The sequence below is a fragment of the Drosophila serrata genome, unplaced genomic scaffold, assembly GCF_035046125.1.
Source record: "Drosophila serrata isolate PLE 108 unplaced genomic scaffold, ASM3504612v1 contig_241, whole genome shotgun sequence".
In the NCBI taxonomy this organism is placed as follows: Eukaryota; Metazoa; Arthropoda; class Insecta; order Diptera; family Drosophilidae; genus Drosophila; species Drosophila serrata.
In genome coordinates, this window is record NW_028257139.1 from 2192055 (window position 1) to 2211093 (window position 19039).

A 19039-nucleotide genomic window follows, 5' to 3' on the forward strand; every position below is an offset into this window, starting at 1 on the left:
ATTTTTTACTTAATTTTTGAAAAGTAAGGTCGAATTACTGCCTGGACTTGCAAAAACCAAAAACTCCAAACTGATTAGATAATAATATAAGAATCATAATTAAATCATATTTTATTGCATCAGCAGACTTAGTCTGGAATTTACAGTAAGCTAAGATGTTTCATGCAATAAATTATGATTTTAGATGACAACAAATCATATAAATATCAAAAAGATAATAAAATAATTAAATTACTTATTTAAACCAATAGAAAACTGAAGTTATAAAAAGAGGGGAAAAAGTAGCAAAGTCTATATACCCTTGTAGTTTCTTGTAAAGCTTTTCAACTCTAGTCTTTATTATATTAAAAAATATGTATAAGAAATTAATGTATTAAAATCAAAATGTATCTATTACTAAAATACCTTGCAAGGTTCAAAACAATTTAATTTTTAATTCCTCTTATTTCAACAATAATATTTAATAATTCCTTGGCGAAAATAACTTTAAATTATAATTGAAAAATGCTCTCTGTCCAGCGAAGTGTGAAAACATATTTTTCTGATTTATTTTAGCAATGCACACTATTTATGTTCTCTTTCCGTTTCTTCTGCATAGTAAAATATTTTTGTTCACACAATTTTCAAAGTAGTTTTTCTTACAAATTCTCATGGAATTTCTTTTGCAATTTAATCTCATGCTGTGGCTCCAAGAAAAGCCTGGCAGTGGAGTCAATTTGTAAGGTTTGCAAAATGTTGCTTGTCTGGATTGTATTTTGTCACCGAACTACAATCCATTTAGTATCTGCAGATTTAAATGTGAATTCAATGTCCAACGCAAAGTGTGAAATCCCTGTGTGGCAGACCCTGGCCACGTGCTAATAGCAGCAGCTACTGTCAAGGACCTCCTACAGCTCAGCTGAATGGACGTTCGAGTGTCCTTGGTGGCGTTTTCTTAAGACTCTTAGCTCTGCAACTTTGAATGCGAACTGCATCTGCATCTGGAGTTGCTCATACGCCATGTGGTCCTGTCTCCACACAACCGGAATAACTGAAGATTATTTCCTTGTCGGAGTTAAAGCCCGAGTTGATGTTAGTGAGATTGCCTAATAAAGTTTTACAATCCTATTTAAACTTATTTTTGCACTCTAAGCTTGTTCAGTTTGTGGTTCCCCCAAAAACAATGTGTCTTTAAATTTGTTTTATTGCAGCAGCAACCTTTTTTGGTTAGCCAAATAAATCACATATATACACCGTTTTTTATATATTAATATTATAACTATTATTAAAATGTAATAAGCAAAAAAAATAAAGATTGATTGCATTTAAATAAATGCAATTGAGAGTTATGAAAGTTCCCTTGAATATACGAAAAACAAATATTATAAATAAAATCATTCAGTTGGACTCTTCATTATATTCCTTATTATTTATTGATTTTATTATCAAAGGACTTCATTTGGAGCTGACAAGTCCTCGAGGGTTCTCCGCCATTTCCTTTCTCTGCGAAAATCAAGCAAAAGGAAAATGAAAATTGTTTGATTTTTCAATTAATTTGCAATGACTTTGACTTTCAATGGGTTGAACATTTTCAGCTTCGTTAACTTTCCGCCTCCGTCTTTGCTTTCAAGTGATTCGTATTTCTGTTGTGATTTAAAAAATAATTATTCTGGATCAGTAATAATGAATGAAGCAGGCATATTTTTGAAGAATTTAAAAATGAATTGTATAGTTGTGGGTTTTTTAAATAGTGAGTCAATTGTATTTATCTTAGAAACCTTTATGAATGTATGTAGATTTTTAATTCGCTTTTCTGTCTGGTTTGCTGCTCAATGCACTTGAAAAATAGTTATTAACTTTTAAAAGTTAGAAGGCAGGTCAAAAGATAGCATCTTGATTTTTGTAAAGAACCAATTTTAATACGAAAATTTAGAGCTAACATCTCTTTCATTTCTTCCAGTGTGCAATGACTTTGCTCACCGTTGCCGCTGCCATTAATTACCAAACTCATCTAAAGTAATTCTATGGGAAAATTAGTTTAAGCGGGCGTGGCAGCCGCCTTTGGATGATTCAGAGCTGTCAGAGTGTGGATTGCTTGTGGGTGCCTCTGCCGCCTTCCACTGCAATTATTATGCAATTACTGAAGGAGGGGGGAGAATTGCGAGCGGTGTGAGAATGTGTAGGCCCAACATCGTCCTGCTATTGGTTCTCGGAGGGATAACTACATAAAACTGTTACCTAAGCAACCTGCTGCACAAAGTTATGATCCTGCCCCTGCCCCACTGAGCCTTCGGGCAGGAAGGCAATTTAGCGGTGGCAAAGCGTTTCCCTCCTCACTCACTCACTCCCTGACGTTTTTGGCCTTTTGTCTTCTTTACGCGTCGTCGGTGGCTGTGTAATATTTTTCTTTTCTTTTCCCCAACATCCGACTGCTCTCTTTTTGCGGGGGCCCGCTGCATGAAGGAAAAGCTCATAAAACTTTTTCAATTTCACTTTAATTTCGCCAGGCATTTTGTGCCATCTTCATCGTCAGTTTTTTGCTGCGCGTCTTTTTTCTAGCAACAAAGGCATTTGGCGAATAGGCCTCTTCTTTAGTTGTGTAAAAATTCAATTATGTGCATTACCTTACATAAAGAACATCTACACATTCGCACAAGCACTTTAAAAAACACAACTACTTAAAATTGGTCACTTGGAATTGCAATCAAGATCATTTTATTATAATTTTGTAAAGTGAAAAGTTGACAATAAATAGCAAACACTTTGGAATATGATATTTTAAATTAAGTGAAATATACGTAGAAATTCTAAAGATTCTTATAACTTACCGAAATATATTTTTTCGAAATTATAATATAAAATTATCATATATATATCCCTAAATTTAAATAGGTCCAGCTCCTTGTACTTTTTTACCTGTACTTTCATCTCTATTTTTAGACCATTTTCCTTATAAAAATCAATCAATTCTCTCTGTGTATAGATACTTTGTTTTTTTATTCCAAGTGCAGATATTATGGACGCAAAGAAGGTTGGATGAATTTGTTTCTCGCCTTCGCCGTCTAATGACAATCAAATTAGCAGCATTTTCCTTGGCGCCAAAAACTTTTTCCATTAAACGTGCCATTTTTTTTTCTTTCTACTTCGTTTTTTTTTTTAACTTGCTTCAATAAATTGATTGAGCAAAGTTACGCTGCGTTTGGCTAAAAGCAATTTTTTTTGTGTTTTATTGTTGTCAAGCTTCGAGCAATTTCAACTTGAACTGCACTCGGTTAGATAAACTTGTTCATTGCACCCACCGCCTCCATTCCTCCTAATCAAAATGTTCGCCTCTAATTGAAGTTTCTTGTTACCGGTTTAATTTCGTGTTCATAATCTTATGCAGAACACACGATTAGGTATCGAACTAGCCTTAGGGCGGTGGGGGAGGTGTTGTGAGGCTGAAATCTAGGATGTACATTACCCTTTTGGCATCTACTTACCGGTAGCCTTGAGTCGGTCATACACTAATGTTCATAATTGTAGGTCAATAAATGATTAGGTAGATATTTGATTGATGACTTTTTAATCGTTTTCAATAAATGCTAAATGGACCTTTATGGATCTCCAAGAATATGAGAAACAACTTTGTTATGGGAAAAATTATACTTCTAGTTTAATTTTAAATTCATTGATAAATCTAATAAAATAACTTGGAATCTATACAGTTAAGATTATTAATTGACTTAAGATTTGAATTTCCAGTTCCTAAAAGCACTGTGAATCCCAATACCTTCATGGCTGTGTGGATAAATTAGGAACATGTACGTAATAGTAATTAGAAACTATAAGGATCCCCCCAAAGGAGCTTATCAGCATCCTATACACACAGATCCTTTCATCCACACTTGGCTACATTTCCGGGTACTCAGCATGCCAAGCCAAGATTACCATTCGATAATTTATAATTTTTCAATCTTAACCAATTTGATGCCATGGTCGTGACCCAACTGGCAAAACACTCTGAACGCAGATTCTTAGCTTTCCCAACCCTTTTTTCCTCTGATTTCCGTCATCCTTGGCTTATTAGAAAGTATAAAGTAAAGGGGGAGAGCAGGATTTGAAGGAAGGGAAAGGTGAAACGATGGCAATGTCATCGCATCATAAACATGAATAATTGCGATGCTTAAAGGGCGTTGAAAGCTCAGGAGACCTCAAAAGAAGACTGGGCTTCCTCCTTCTTCTTTATATGTGTCTTGCGTTTGTCGTGATATCCTTGAATCCTACTAAATTGAAGGTATATTCATTTCTCATAAATGTAAAAGATGCTTGAATGTACATTAAAATAACTGAATCCCAAATTCAAATATAATATTAGGTATGAATTTTAATATACCTCGGTCTATAGATTCCTTGTAATATGAACTAATTCGCAGCGGAAGATTTTATTATGATGACATAATCTCTCACATTTTTATTAAATACTTAAATTTAATTTTCCATTATAACAGGGTATCTCATAGTCGTATTCTATGAATTCCCTTGTTGTTTTTGTCTTCTATGCGTTCGTGCGCAAGTTCGAAGTTGCCACAACTAAAAGGATGGGCTTGGATGCAAGGGGCATACATGAAAAGTAGCTTAACATTAGACAGGACGACATACGACACTTGTCGGGCAGTTTGGTGCCTTTCGCATTCTTCCCCCTGTAGCTGAAGTCCTCATTGACAGGCACCGGGTGTGACCCACGGGGAGGAGGCAGAAAAGGCGGAATCCGGGGAGTGCTAGTGATATAGATAGATAGATAGATAGAGATAGAGTGCTGACCTAGTCTTCGTTTTGCCTCCCTGCGTATATTTCAGTGTGTCCCTGTGTCCTGTGTCCTGTGTCCTGTGTCCTGTGTCCTGTGTCCTGTGCCCTGCATCGAATGTAAGCTTCTTCAGATGGCGTTCCTCTCCGAAACCTCCATTACCCTCATTGGTGCATTTGTGATTCGATTTGATTTGGCTGAATGGATAGATTATGGTTCTCATATATACATACAACTGAATGTTTGTGTATCCTAAAACTAGGTTACTTGGAGATTGAGATCGCATAGATGCGTAATGCGATAAAGGATGTAGAAAAAAAAACGAAGCTATTTTGTGAAGAGTGCACCTCCAATTTGTATTTCCATTTTCATTTTAATGTGCGCCATATTTCGTTCTAATCAAAGTCTTTTTAAAAAACTTAATATCATTACAATTGGGAACCAACATTTATATTTACTTTTGAGAAATAGTTTCAAAAACCAGAGTACTTTATGGTTTTATTTGATGTTAATGCGATTTGTATCTCGGGTGAATGATGGTTTCTATCCGCACAAAAACCACTTCAGATGTATCCAATTAGGTTGAATGCAAACAAATGCCTAAGCCAATTGAGCGAATCTTTGCCTCACTAATTAGCGTTTTTTTTAACCAACAACCGGAAGGGGGTTTTAAAGTCCTTCCGCGAAACGTTATATATAGTTATTTCCAATTGGATTTGCGTGTATCTGCCGGATGAATGGTAGCGGAAAGTTTTTCTTTATTCAACAATGACAAAAAGACAATGGATAAACTTTGCAATTACTGTTTTTTGTACAAGAAAAAATGTTGCAAACAAAAAAATGAGGAAATAGAGAGCAGAAAGAAATAGATATTGGTCAGACAACTAATAAAACTTTTCATGGCATTCAAAAAGCGTAGAGCACCGAATGCTGTTTTCACCTGTCTGCAAAAAAAAATGACAGTATATAAATATTTAAAACGTGAAAAAATACACCTGTATAAATGGCAAAGCAAACTGAAAATAATACAAACTAATTGCCAGCCAAATAAAGTTTATTTATCGAAAAACTGTTATAATGTACATAACATTTTTTTTCGTTTACACTTTTATTCGACTTTCGTTTAAACTTTTCCAGCATTTGACGGAAAAATCCCGTAACGAACTTTCTGCAAATTGTGCAATTTGTTATTTTTTTTTCGGCGCCCATTTGAAACTCAATTTTGGTTGGGATTAACGTTGATGTGGTATAAAATAGGAAAAGGCAAAGTTTTAACTCTACAAGTTTCAGCTGGATTTGGTCAGTTGAAAGATCAGGAAGATAATTTTGAAGAGAGTATATATCCCCAGGAAAACTTGTTACAGTCAGCTCAGGATTAGTGTTTACAATCAGAGTTCTTTCCTGCTAAGTTTGAATCCAACACTCGTTTGAAATGGGATTATTTTGCCATACAATTATTACCCACGCTATGCTAGATTTTAATAAAACTAATTAAGGAAGAGTAATACATATAGCATGGTTTTTAATTAAAATATCTAAATACTTATTAGTTTACTAAATAGGTTAAGATATCAACGATTAGTGTTTCCTTCACTTTCCTTGGCTATCTAAATCACATTAAATTATGCTGTTTTCGTTGCCCCCTTTGGAAATACTTTTATTAGCGTATAAAGCAATTTCGAACAGATTTCCCAACATAAATTATCAACTTTCCCAGGACATGGGATGGAGTTCCAGTTTGCCAGCCATTTGCTTTTGGCCTCTCGCCCATCAAAGGGGGTGAACCTTTGACCTCCGCCCCGTCCCGTCGCCTGACTCGTGACCTTTTTGGCAGCATTAAAAGTGATAATTTTCTCTCACACATACATATAGGAAGGGGAAAACCGGAGTGTGAGAGCCACTTGGAAGACTTTTATTATTTAATTTCGCTCGACTTGTGCTAATAAATTTAACTCAGCACAAGGAAAAACCCGGTTTCGCCTTGATTTTAAGTTAAATGAACAAAATATAACACATACGATAGAAAACTTAAACTTTTCAGAGGGGATTAAATGCCAAGAGTTTCCCTTTTCGCTCCATTGTTTTGTGACTTTCAATTGGATTTCGTCATTGCCAATAAAAATCAGTTAAATGTTAAGCCAGAGCAAGAGATAAAGCGAATGCGAAAAGCTGGCTTAAAATTGTTTTGATTCAATTATTTCATCAGGCATATATGGTAGGGGAAAATGCTATCTAAATTACATTTCAGAGAAAAAGTATGGTAAAATATTAAAAAAAGAATATAGATTTTAAGACAGATATTATCTAAAAACAACACAATGCTTTATACACTTTACAGTATTTTATAGACGTATCCTAGAGTTCCCTTTTATTTAAAGTGTAACGAATGGTATTATTCTATTTTTTAAATTAAGCTGTTAATCTTATTGGAAAGAAAGAGAAATACAGACGGAGTAATACCACACTCACTTACGCTTTGGCAAATTTACATAATAAATCTATTTTCAATGGATTCCCTTTTTCTTATCCATCTCATTTTTTTTTCCGCTAAAGAAACTTATCTCCGGCAAGCTTTGCCTTTGCACATTCTATTTTCGAATCAATGGAAGCATTATTATACATCAGTCTGCCCCCATTCAGCTACATATCCCTTCTGTCTCGGAATTTTCCTTTATTCCTGCTGCTGCAACTCTGCGAATATTTGGTTAACAACGGATGCGGATGGAGGCCATGTGTGTGTGTGGGTGCCAGCGCCATATTTGTTTCGCATAAAGATGGCGGAAACTATCTCAGCATGTATGAGTAAATATGTATGTATGTGTGGAATGAATACAAAAGTCTTAAAGTGAATAAAAGCTCTTTATTATATTATAAATATATTAATATAAATAAAACTCCCTCCCAAAACAAAACCACTACTCCATATAATTTTTATAATTTTTGTAACTTTATTATTACTTAAATTTCCATTTTATCTTTAGGGTTTTTTCAATTTTGTTCACACCACCTTTGTTGATATAAACCTTTAAATCAATTTTTGTGATTTTCCCTCATTTATTTGTTTGTTTATTACTGATTTTCACTATATTCCATTTAGTTCGAATTTGTTAATGCTAAATCTTTCTTTCGCACACATGTTCTAACGCAATAGGGTTTCATGAGTTTTCGTTTTAATTGTATCCTTTTTTTTGGGGGGCCAGTAATGCAGCACTCTATATATTATTTATATATATATATATATTTGTGTTATTAATTTGCTAATTATGCTAAGTTTACACCAGTACATTAATACATAGATTTATATTTTTAGATGTGTGTGTGTGTGAAGCTATAGACTTATACATTTTCAATTCGGTTGTAATTTGTTTCAGTTTTTCATTATAGTTTCACTGCCGCTAAATGTGTTTATATAATTTACAAGTATTTTTCATAAGCGCCATTAAATTGTTTGCAATTTTCGCGCTGTTTCACTTTAATGAGCAGTTCCATTGCTTAATTTTCCTATTATGTTTTTATTTTCCCGCATATCATTTCCATTTTAATTACAATTTTGGGCAACTGTTTGTTTGCATTTGTGTAATTCGAAACAAAAAAAAAAAATAAAAAACAAAAAACGTACGGAATACAGAAATGAGGAAAATTATGATGTTACTGCTCATTTCAATTGCCCCGCTTAACTCCTAATGGAATTTTTAACTAAGTATCTTGCGCTTTGAAATTTTTATAGCTATATAAAGAGCTTACCTCGGCTTTGTTTTGTTTCTTTCTTTTTTTATGCTGGCTTATACGTATATGCATTTAATTTTAATAGCTATATAAATATTTATTTAGTTACATAACAAAGTAGCTGCATGCTTACAATTAACAGTTTAATTTAATTTTGCTCTCGCTTGTTTTTCTGTCTGACCAAAGTTTAGTTTACGTTTTAGTTTGAGTTCATGTGTTGCTTCAATTGTGTTGCTGGGGTAGTTGTACACTTTTGTTTGTATTTTTATTTTTTTTACAAATAACCTGCCAAAATTTAAAGGAAAAGCTCCTTTTTCACCTGTACATGATTTGATTTTACGGCTGCAATTTCTCATTTAACTTGTTCTTTGGCTAAAAACTGTTTTCTCATCCCGTATTTATTCGTTTGGAAATTATTTATATGGGAGTTATGTTGTACAAGTATATATTTAATTATATTTTACTTTTAATTCTGCCACTAGTTTATTTACACACAATACACAATTATAATTCAGTCTTTGGAAGAATAACATTCATGTTCATTTTTGTTTTTTACGCATTTATAATTCTTGTAGTTTTTTTTTCCTATTTCTTGTCTACTAGAATGAATTTTATCCTAATGCCAACAGAGGGGGAGAGATGAAAACGTCTTTTAACGTGGAAGTGTATATATTTTTTATTGGTCCTAATTAGTTTTTGAAATCTAAAATGAATTTGAACTGAGGAATTTCTAATATTAAAATGTATGTCTTAGAGAATCAGTAAAATTAAATAAATAATATAACTATTTGCAACAAAGTGAAAGTGAAAAATATTTGCCACGCAGTAGATACAGAAATTGTTTCAAAATATTAGAGCATTTTAGAAATAATTATAAGAAAATGCAAAACTATATTTAGTGTACAGTTTTCCTGCTTAGTTTCAGTTAAGTTAACTCTTCTTGATAATGAGTTCGACAACAATCTACACTTAGTTAACTATTTACAGGGTAATTCTTGAAAAACCAACTAGCAACAGAGTTTGAAGATGGAGCAGCTTCTGTGTATATTGGATAGACACAGCTCTGGCTCCCTACACTCACTTACACATCTACAAATGGAAACAGCATGGGAAAGGGGGATTTAGGGCTGAGAGGATCGGGGATGGGACATTAAGGACACTGTGCGTTTAGAGGTCGCATTTAAAACGCACGGTCAATTAATGTCACACACGCAACTCGTCCATCAGCGGATGTTGCTGCTGCTGTTGCTGCTGCTGCTGCTGCTGTTGTTGCTGCTGCTGCTGCTGCTGGTGTTGCTGGTGCTGCGTTGTGGTGGCAACAATAACCGGCACTGTAGGCGGCGTAGGCACAACCAGGCCACCGGCCGTGGTCAGCACAGTGGTCATGCTTTGATTATGATGATTCTGCAAATGCTGCTGGTGGGTAACCACATGTTGCTGCTGTGCTGCTGCTGCTGCTGTTGTGCGGGCGAATGCTGCTGGGCCTGTGCCTGCTGGGTCTGCTTCATGCAGCTCTTTTTTGTCAATGTGCCACACTGGTTGCCCATTACCTGCAGTGCGTGGGGCGGTGGCATTTGGACCACACCGGAAACACCCACGGCACCGCTTACCGACCCACCGCCGCCGGGATCCTGCAGGGACTTCATGTGCTTCGGCGGCGGTGGTGCCCGGTGGGGAATGTCCGCGAACTCCGGTGGCGGAAGTTGATGGTGCTGCATGGCATGGTGGTGCGATAGTATGGTGGCTGGATCGCTCTTGGCATGAATGGTCAGGGTCTCCAGGTCACCGCAAATGTTATTTGGCATCTGACCGTTCTCCTGCCTCTTCAGCTTGGTCTGTGGTCGCGGCTCACTCAGTCGGGTCTTGTCCCTTTGATAGTACACACCCGCAAAGATGAGGACATTCAGGATAAGCAGGGAACATCCAATAGCTATGGTCACACTTAGAGCAGTGGAATAGGCCGCAAAGCCATCATTGTCCTGCGAAGCACTGGCGGCACCACCACCTCCTCCATGATCGCCATCCATCATATCATCTGGATATATCTTGGCGCCACCATAACGAGTGCCATTTCTCTGGAGCGAGGATGAGGGGGAACTTAGGTTTAGGAGGGAGAAAACTTGGTTGGTGAAGATCGTGAAATTTCCCATGGCCGCTGCATTGGCAGCCCGTGAAGAGTAAGGCGGATTGAGTGGCTTCACGGAGGCATCATTGGGTATGTTGTTGTCCTCATCGTCATCATCCCGCAGCTGGTGGTGAGCAGCCGGCACATTGTCGCCACCAGGCTTGTGCAGATCCGGGATGAGGTTCAGCCAGAAGGAGAGGCGATGTGCTCGATAGTGGTTCTTTAGTTTTGGTTTGGTATCTGGAGGAGAAATATTATAGAAAAGGGATACCCCATGAATATACTATCATTAAAATTAACTGAAATTAAGCTGAGTTATGGTTGATTTTCCATTTGATCCCAATATCTAATCGCAAACTTCAAGGATATACTTCAGCTTCAAGAAGTTAGCTTCCTTTGTGGTTTAATTTAATATCTATATTCTAAATTAACTAAAATTATGCTTATTTATGATCGATTTTCCATTTGATCCCAATATCCAATCGCAAAATTCAAGGATTTACAAACTTTGTCTTCTTGAAGTTAGCTTCCTTTGTAGTTTAATTTAATATCTATATTATTTTGTTTATTTAAGTACAATTCTCACCGAAATTAAGGTATTTCTTGTGTACACTCTCGTAGGCTGTCCACTCGATGGTCTTGTAGCGACTTCGCTCTTGGCGACTGCCATGTTCCGCCTCCATTTGCTCATTAGGATTGCTGCAAAATGTTAATAGTACGAGTTTAATGAAAAGCGAAATTAATCATATGCACTGTGTTAAAAATCATGTCTTATATTTTTAAAATTCACTAATTTCATTAATTAATAGATGTGTATATGGCTCTCAAGTCCACTTACCCGGTTCGCACAAAGTTGGACCAGTAGAACATCACGACTTCCGATAGACTGATTTCGGTTTTCGTGTAGTTGCGCGTAAAGTGATTGAAACCGCCAACGAGTGGTGCACCAAAGATATAGGGCAGGTCCTCGCCGTGAATGCAACCCTGGCGCTGCAAAATGCCAGATAACCAGAAACTAAATTAACGCACACATCAGCCCCTCAACTCTGATCCTGATATATGTATTAATGCGTTAACCTCACTCTGCCCACAGTGTGCCATTACAAGTGGAGTGCATGGAGCTAACAACTTGGCCAGCTATTCAATTTAGATATTTGGATTGAGGGTTTTGACGAAGGCTCCCATATAGAGAGTTGCCTCGGAAATGCTAATTAATTTAGGTCAAGGAGTAAGTCGATAAGGAGAATAGATAACTTCAGTTTCAATTAACTCTTAGAAATCAAAGCATCAATAGGTAACTTAGCCCTTTAGTAAGAAAATGGTTCTACGTCATGTATTGCATATTAATAGCCTTAAATCTATATTTACTAAGGTAAGAATTAAGACAAGAATTACCTTAGAAACAGGTTTAGAAGTCAATGTATTAAATTGCTTTAAAATAATTGTACAAGATTAGTATCAGAATCCACTTTTATCATTCTTTTTTGCTTCTCTTATTTCAGTATAAATATTTGCAAATATTTATTAAAAAACTGTATAAATTTCTATATCTATCTATGTAAAATGTATGAAAAATTCTTTAAAAAAACCCACCTGAGGATAATCGCCAAAACGTGTCTGATAGTCAAACACATACAGATACGAGTTGCGATGATCTGCCGAATGCAAATCCACTGTTTGTGCCGCCGGTGCCACAACCTGAGCATCGCTCAGTGCCTCCAGTGTTTCGTCCCTGCAAATAGGGGGAAAAAACAGGAACAACATTAAAATCAAATAACAATTTTTCAATATTTTTGCCTCCCTTGCAGTTCCCTTGCAATTTTCCGGCTATTTTGCCAATGCTCTTCGCCAATCGAGCTGTGTTCAAGTGCGCAACTAACAAGCCACTTTGAGTGCTGCCACTTTCGTTGATGTGGCTCGTATTTACCTGTTTACCAAGTGGCGTCCCCAGCGCTGGCCTAAGCCTATTTCAGGGGTTTCATCCTGCAATATTTTGCCATTTTTTTCTTTTATTTCTGTCTGTCTGCTTTTTTATATATCTATTTTTCCTGTAGTTTGTTTAGCATTCGAAATGCACTAGCGTAAAATTTGAATAAAACCCATTTGGCGCATTTGCATACATATCTTTTCAATGCAGCAAAGATGGATCCAGTAGCAGGAGCTGCATGGAAAATGGGATCAGCTGTGTCCCATTAAAGGTTTAAAGTAAAGCGAGCTTAGAGCTTTGGAGTTAAAAGACCTAAGATCTTTAAATGTTAATTTACAATTTATCAATAGTTTAGATTAATCTGGCAACTGCTTTGTATTTCTGTGAAAAGTTGGCAAACTTTGCCTTACTTTATTCCCTTCACCTGCTTTTCCCCACCTGCAATCAAGGCTTTTCTCCAGGAAAAGTCGGCCCGTGTCGCAGGTGGAGCGTGAAACGTTTGTCGTGCTTCATTGCATGCAACTTGACGCACGTTCGCACAACTCCGGTGGCATGAGGCTGTGAAAGGAAATATTAAGTATACGCCACGCGTTGCACTCGGGAAATCAATTTGTTTGGGATATTTCTTTGGAAATATGGAAATGTAATTTGGTATAAATTATGCAAACAGTAATAAATTGTTTGCCAAAAATTTCAATACATTCGATACGAATGCTGCAGTGCCGGCGGCAGTGTCACTTTGACCCAATCGCTAACATAAATATTGATGGAAATCGAGAAAAGCAATGGCAAATCACACATTAGATTGGTTTTAGCATTCGAGCAATTTCCATATCACTTATACGAACCGTTTTACGGAGCAAAATTGCAACCGAGCATTATTTATGAAGAGTGACAGCCTGGAGCACAGCGAATGGACAAAAATTTGCATTTCATTTGCCATAAGATTGAAATCAAGATTCATTTAAGCCGCTTTAATTGAAACCTGCTCGGGAATGGAGCACCGGAGCCAGAGATCGGGAGCATGCCATTGCGCATTTAATTAAGAACGAAATATTTATTTGGCACACACAACCCGTACTCTGCAACTCCTCCAAAGTCCCCTCTCCCCTTTTCCGGATACGGATCCGCATCCGCAGGTGGAGTCTCGGGTTCGTGGGGCTCGCATACAAACGCAATTACTCACCGGATATTAATTGGATGCTGGACGGGCCTCTCCCAATCCGTATACTCATTGACAATCGTTGCGAATATCTCGTTCAAATGGAACGTGTACGTGTTGCGTACGTAGGCCTTTAAAATTCTCGACCGTCGATCCGCCTCGATGCCATATTGCACGTCGCCCGAATTGAAGCTGAAAAATGCCTCCGCACGTGTCACGCCGGCCATCAAGTCGTATCTGCAAAAATGTGAATGAGGAATCACAGAGTCAATGGAAAGCACTCGAAAAAATGATGATAATACGCGGCAATTTATACTTATTAAATATTTATGATAATCAAGTATAAATCATATCAAAATAAGTAGAATTCAGAGAGGTAATCGTAGGATTTTATTTCCCAAACTAAAAATTTGTAACCTTAAATATAGAAGCCTTTTGTAAACCCTTTTTGTAATTCATTAACTTTAGTTTAATCATAAAAGAAATATACAACATATTAAAATAAGCAAGAATAAATACAAGTAATCGTAGCACTTAAATACTTAAATGAAATATTGTTAACCCAAAACACAGATTCCTATTGTAAACCCACTTAGGTTTTCATGAACTCTATTTTAGCTAAAAATCTTCTCTGAATACTTCGATTACTTCCTGTTAAAGACTAAATTCATTTCCCACATTATTTCTTTTGGTGTATATTCTTCCCCGTTTTAAGTGTGAGGTGTCAATGTCTCTCTTTGGCCAAAGATGAGGCACCTTCGATAAGTTGAATCCACCTGAAATGTTGATTGAGGGGTGATTGGGATTGCCCAAAAAATGCAGATTAACTTTACACAGCATAAGGGGAAAATTAAACAAGTGCCCCTTTTTGGTATAAATAAATTATTCTTTTGCAATTACCAAATTTCGTAACCAACAAATTGCATTCCTCAAGCGTCAATTTACATTTATCTGCTCTGCCACAATAATTTAAGACCCAAAAAACTTTGGCTCCATCCATTTGTTAAACAAGTTGAACTGACCCTTGCTGCTAACCGCACTCTTGGTAGATATAAAACTTGGAAGCAGCTCTTGGCCGAGGAAGAAAGTATCTCTCAGCCGGTGGCCATCGCATCAAGTTGCAGCATTTGCAATTTTAGATTTATTTTTGCCCTATTTGCTTACGCACTGAGTCTGAGATAGAGATAGATACCAGTAGATGCTGCTGGTTGAAAGTTTTGCGTTTTATATATTTGGTAAATTTTATTTGCTCTCTGTGCATCATGTGTTTAATGGAATTCCTTTGGACATACAACCCAGAGTGTGTGTGTGAGTGCACAAAATTGCTTTTAAATGTGCACAAAGAAATATTTATACTCCTTTGGGAGCGAGACCGACTAATAGCCCCCAGGGCATTGACAGTTTACAAAGCGCACCGAAGATAAATTCATGTTAGACCAACAATGCAACTCAAAGGCAGGACATCAAAGTGCTGCAATTTTACAGCACAAAAAGAGTTCTCATTAACTATTGACTGTGCGTTTGATTGGTTCGGATTGCAATTCTGGGTTAATTATCAATTCAATTGCAGTACGCTTTAGTGCTTGACTTCAATTGCAGTTGGTTAGTGATGGTAGAGTTTTGTGGGGTACTAGTTTTTTAATTATAAAGTGAAATAATCATTTTACCTTTTTTAAATATTATTTAACTTAGAAAATGATTAATATTTAGTACGGGTGTTTTGTTATTTTTCTTTTCTGTATACTATATACATTTAAAAATTCATTTAGATAATCCTGTTTACTTTCCCATCCCTAAACCTTGTTGAGAGGGCTCAACGCTAAGGCTTCACATCAATTATGAAATCGCAGCTAATTAGCTGTTAATAATATATATTAACATTGTAAAATGGCTTCAACACAAAGTGCATAAATCAAGTGGCCCACCAATCCACCCATTGTAATTCACAGGAGCCACAATGGCCAACTGTGAGTTGGGCTTGTAACGAAATGAAGCCCAACATTTGCGTGCCTAATGTGCATAAATTAATTATACTCTATGCAAGTGTGCGGGAAAATCTGTTACTGGTCCGAAGGGTAAATCTTATCGCTGGCTAAAACCAGCGGCTGTTAGTGGGTTCGTGCCATGGCAAAAAGTCAAGATAAAACTCTTTTGACACCTAACAAAGCAGGCACAAACTTGCCAAAAGAAGTCGAAAACTTTAGATTAATTAAGGTCCATACTGTGCTTACAGAATAAGATCCTGCACAGGGAAAAATTCGTAGGGATTTAATAAGTTTCTTGTTCTTAAGAGGAATAATCATAAATTAAAATAAAATAATAATTCAAACAAAGAAGTCTAAACAAAAATGCTTGTTTATGTACATAGAAGTATAAAGCTTAACTTAATGCAAAATACAATCGATAGTTCTATATTTTTGTGTATGCTTTTTAACATACATATGTGTATGTTTTTGGGGCGTGAGAGTTAAGGTAAAAATAATTAAGCATTTGCTCGCCTGGCCCAACTTACCTTGACAACTTGTTAATGGCAGTTTTTCTCATTAATACTGCATTAATTAAAAAGTCCGCCGCATGTGTTCGTTCATGTGGACAGGTGTGTGTGAGGTAACAAGTGCCCGCCATCATCATCATCATCATCATCATGAACATCAACATCATTATCGTCGACATCAGAAGCAATTTGGAGTCGCGTTGATGAAATTTAAGAGAGGGGAGTGAGAGAAGTGAGAAAACATTGCATTATAATTTATTTTAATTATTCAAAGAAAATGAAAGAAATTTTCGTGGCAAAGTGAACAAAAAACGCAACCAAATGCACTAAAAATAATTTTTAATGAATTTAATTAACTTTCTCGACACGTTTTTATAAGCGAAAGTAATCAAAAATAATGTTTTAAATGTTTTGAATATTTAAAGCTAAAGAGTTCTTGTTGAATATATTTTTTAATGGAGTCAAAAAGCAAAAGTATTTATTTGCTTTGTGAAAAGTTTGAGCAAGAATTTAGCAAATTTTCTTTAAAATAATTTGATTTAATAAGCTTTTGTTTGTTATTTACACAGATTAATATTTGAATTATTAAATAAATAAACTTTCTTATTAGATAATTGCCATGTTTAAGGGTATCTTTAGTGACTTAATAACTCACCAATATTCTCTAGTTGTCCGGGCGTTCCCCATCCTCCGGCTGCTGCAATTCCCGCCTCTCCGCCGAGTCCATTACCCGCCGCCGTCGATGCCTGGGCCTGAGCTTGGGCAGCCGGTGACCCTGGAGCAGGTGGCACATAATCCCCGCCATCGATGACCACACCATCGATGCTGGGACCAAAGGCGAAACCAAACTCTGGCTGGCGAATGGGAACGCTAAGTAGTTGCTCCAGTGTCTTCTCTCTCAGACACTTCATGAGGTGGGCATGAGGAAGATCGGAGGCGCAATTGACATGATGGGCCACAATGGCCGCATACTTGGCCGGATTGCTGACCAGCGACCAGGGAGCGAGGCCAGAGCCGGACATCAGGATGGCGCGATTGAAGAGCAGGCCTTAAGGGGGAGGAAAATACAGAGAAAAATATAACACCAGATTTTATGAAAGACAGTTTTTTTTTTTAAGTATTTAGAATGCATTATGTGTTGGCTTTTCACACATTCAAGAATGATTTTATTGTTTTCATGGCCAATGAGATGTGGAATTGTGATGTCAGTGCATAGGCTCTCGTTTGTCTGGACATACTCACCCTCTGGCACGGCCATCGATGAGATGAGAAAGTGCACACAGGCCGCCCCGGTTCCATGGCCAGCCAATGTGATGCTATTCGGATCCCCGCCGAAGGCCTCGATGTTCTCCTTGAGCCAGTGCAGCGCCGCTATAATGTCCATCAGGCCGTAATTGGCCGGCAGCTTCGAGTAGCGGTCCGTGTTGGCGTTCAAGAAGCCTGCAAATAGTCAAGGCAAGCGATCGCCACACTTAATCAGCAGTTTTTCCCGTTGCACGCCCGATTGGCCAGCGAATTGAAATTTAATCGATTCGCCGACCAGTCGTGCGGCCAGTCGGTCAGTCACTCAGTCAGTCAGTCAGTTGGCTGCGCTGCCTATTTAAAATGTCAAACGCAACTCTTTTCTGCCGCGCAAAAATGTGCAAAGTCACGCGTGCAAATCATGATGTCAGCACTTCCGTTTCCTCTGCCACAGCAGTAGAGGCAAAGGCGTCGGCAGCAGGGGATTTGGTTGTTTCACGAGAAAAAAGGGGTCGGCATGAAGAGTGGTCGGCGCCAAATGGGGTCACACTAATTTTGTCGGCGCATTTGAATTTGCACAGTGTTTTTCGGGCAATGCTACACAGTGATTCGGGTTTAATAAAACCCAAGGAAATGGTTATGGAAATTCTAAAAAAATATGCAGTGAAAAAATTTAATGAGAGGAAAGCCAGGAAATATTCAAGGACCATTTAAAACATTATTTAATTAATAGTAATTAAAAGAATCTAATTTCTTTCAATATATATTAAACAGAATAAGAATAAGCATTGGGCTTATTATTAAGTTCCTATGAGGGAGAATTGAATAGATTTTTTTTTGCAACTTCCGTTTCCTGTTCTTTAAAATGCATGCATCACACTGTAACTAAATTAGTTGGATTATGGCATAAATGTATGCCTTGTCGATGCTGCAGTTGTTACAGCTGCCGTAGTTGTTGTCGGCGGAAGTGCAGTTGATGTTGCAAAAGAGGTTGGCTTAAAGGTTCATATTGAGGGCAAAGGACATGCGGCTAAGAGGGGCGAATTGGCGGCACGTCCGCCTCATTGCGCTGTCCCGCTCACCCGCCTGTCCGGCAGTCGGTTCGTTTGTTGGTCGCCTCGTCGCCTTTGGTCATGCACTCGGCATATCAATTAGCATTAGGATGCGAGTGTGCAGAGCACTTACCCAGCACTCCGAGGCGATAATTTATGGTTACCACCAATATTTGTCCATAGCTGGCCAACACGGATCCGTCGTAGGGATTGCCACTATTCCACTCATACGATTCGCCGTGCACAAAGACCAGCACAGGATACTTGGTGGGGCTTCCTCCGTTGCCAGACGATGAAGACGATGATGATGAGGACGTTGAGGAGGAGGACGAACTGCTGCTTCCACTTCCCGATGACGAAGAGGAGGAAGAACTGCCTGAGGAGTCACGCGAACCAACTGCAAGAAATACATAACGAGAAAATATGATTTATTTTTAATATAAATATTAAACTAACCCATGTAAAACTAAGTGACAAAATAAGAAAACATAGGATAACTAAAAGATTAAAGCGAGTTAAACATAACCATCAGTTAACTTATGTATC

The 19039-nt window shown here is 37.4% G+C and overlaps 1 protein-coding gene and 1 long non-coding RNA gene across 3 annotated transcripts in view; both read right to left on the minus strand.

Moving 5' to 3' along the window:
* Positions 1–1613: 1613 nt before the first annotated feature.
* Positions 1614–2732, minus strand: LOC147643887 (uncharacterized). 2 transcript variants are annotated; one of them, XR_015271412.1, is made up of 2 exons: positions 2609–2732; positions 1614–2534 (listed from the first exon to the last, which is right to left on the minus strand). It is a non-coding gene; the product is annotated as an uncharacterized LOC147643887 (long non-coding RNA). The 2 variants fall into 2 exon arrangements; XR_015271413.1 differs by having other exon boundaries at positions 2604–2719.
* Positions 2733–7694: 4962 nt separating this feature from the next.
* Nlg3 (Neuroligin 3) overlaps positions 7695–19039 on the minus strand; it is a 74677-nt gene continuing 63332 nt past the window's right edge. The window contains 10 exon segments of the mRNA XM_020958015.2: positions 7695–9936; positions 9939–10856; positions 11203–11315; positions 11455–11606; positions 12210–12348; positions 13730–13942; positions 16218–16254; positions 16855–17247; positions 17442–17639; positions 18627–18890. Coding sequence (XP_020813674.2) covers positions 9695–9936; positions 9939–10856; positions 11203–11315; positions 11455–11606; positions 12210–12348; positions 13730–13942; positions 16218–16254; positions 16855–17247; positions 17442–17639; positions 18627–18890 — 2669 coding nt within the window. The 3' untranslated portion in view covers positions 7695–9694.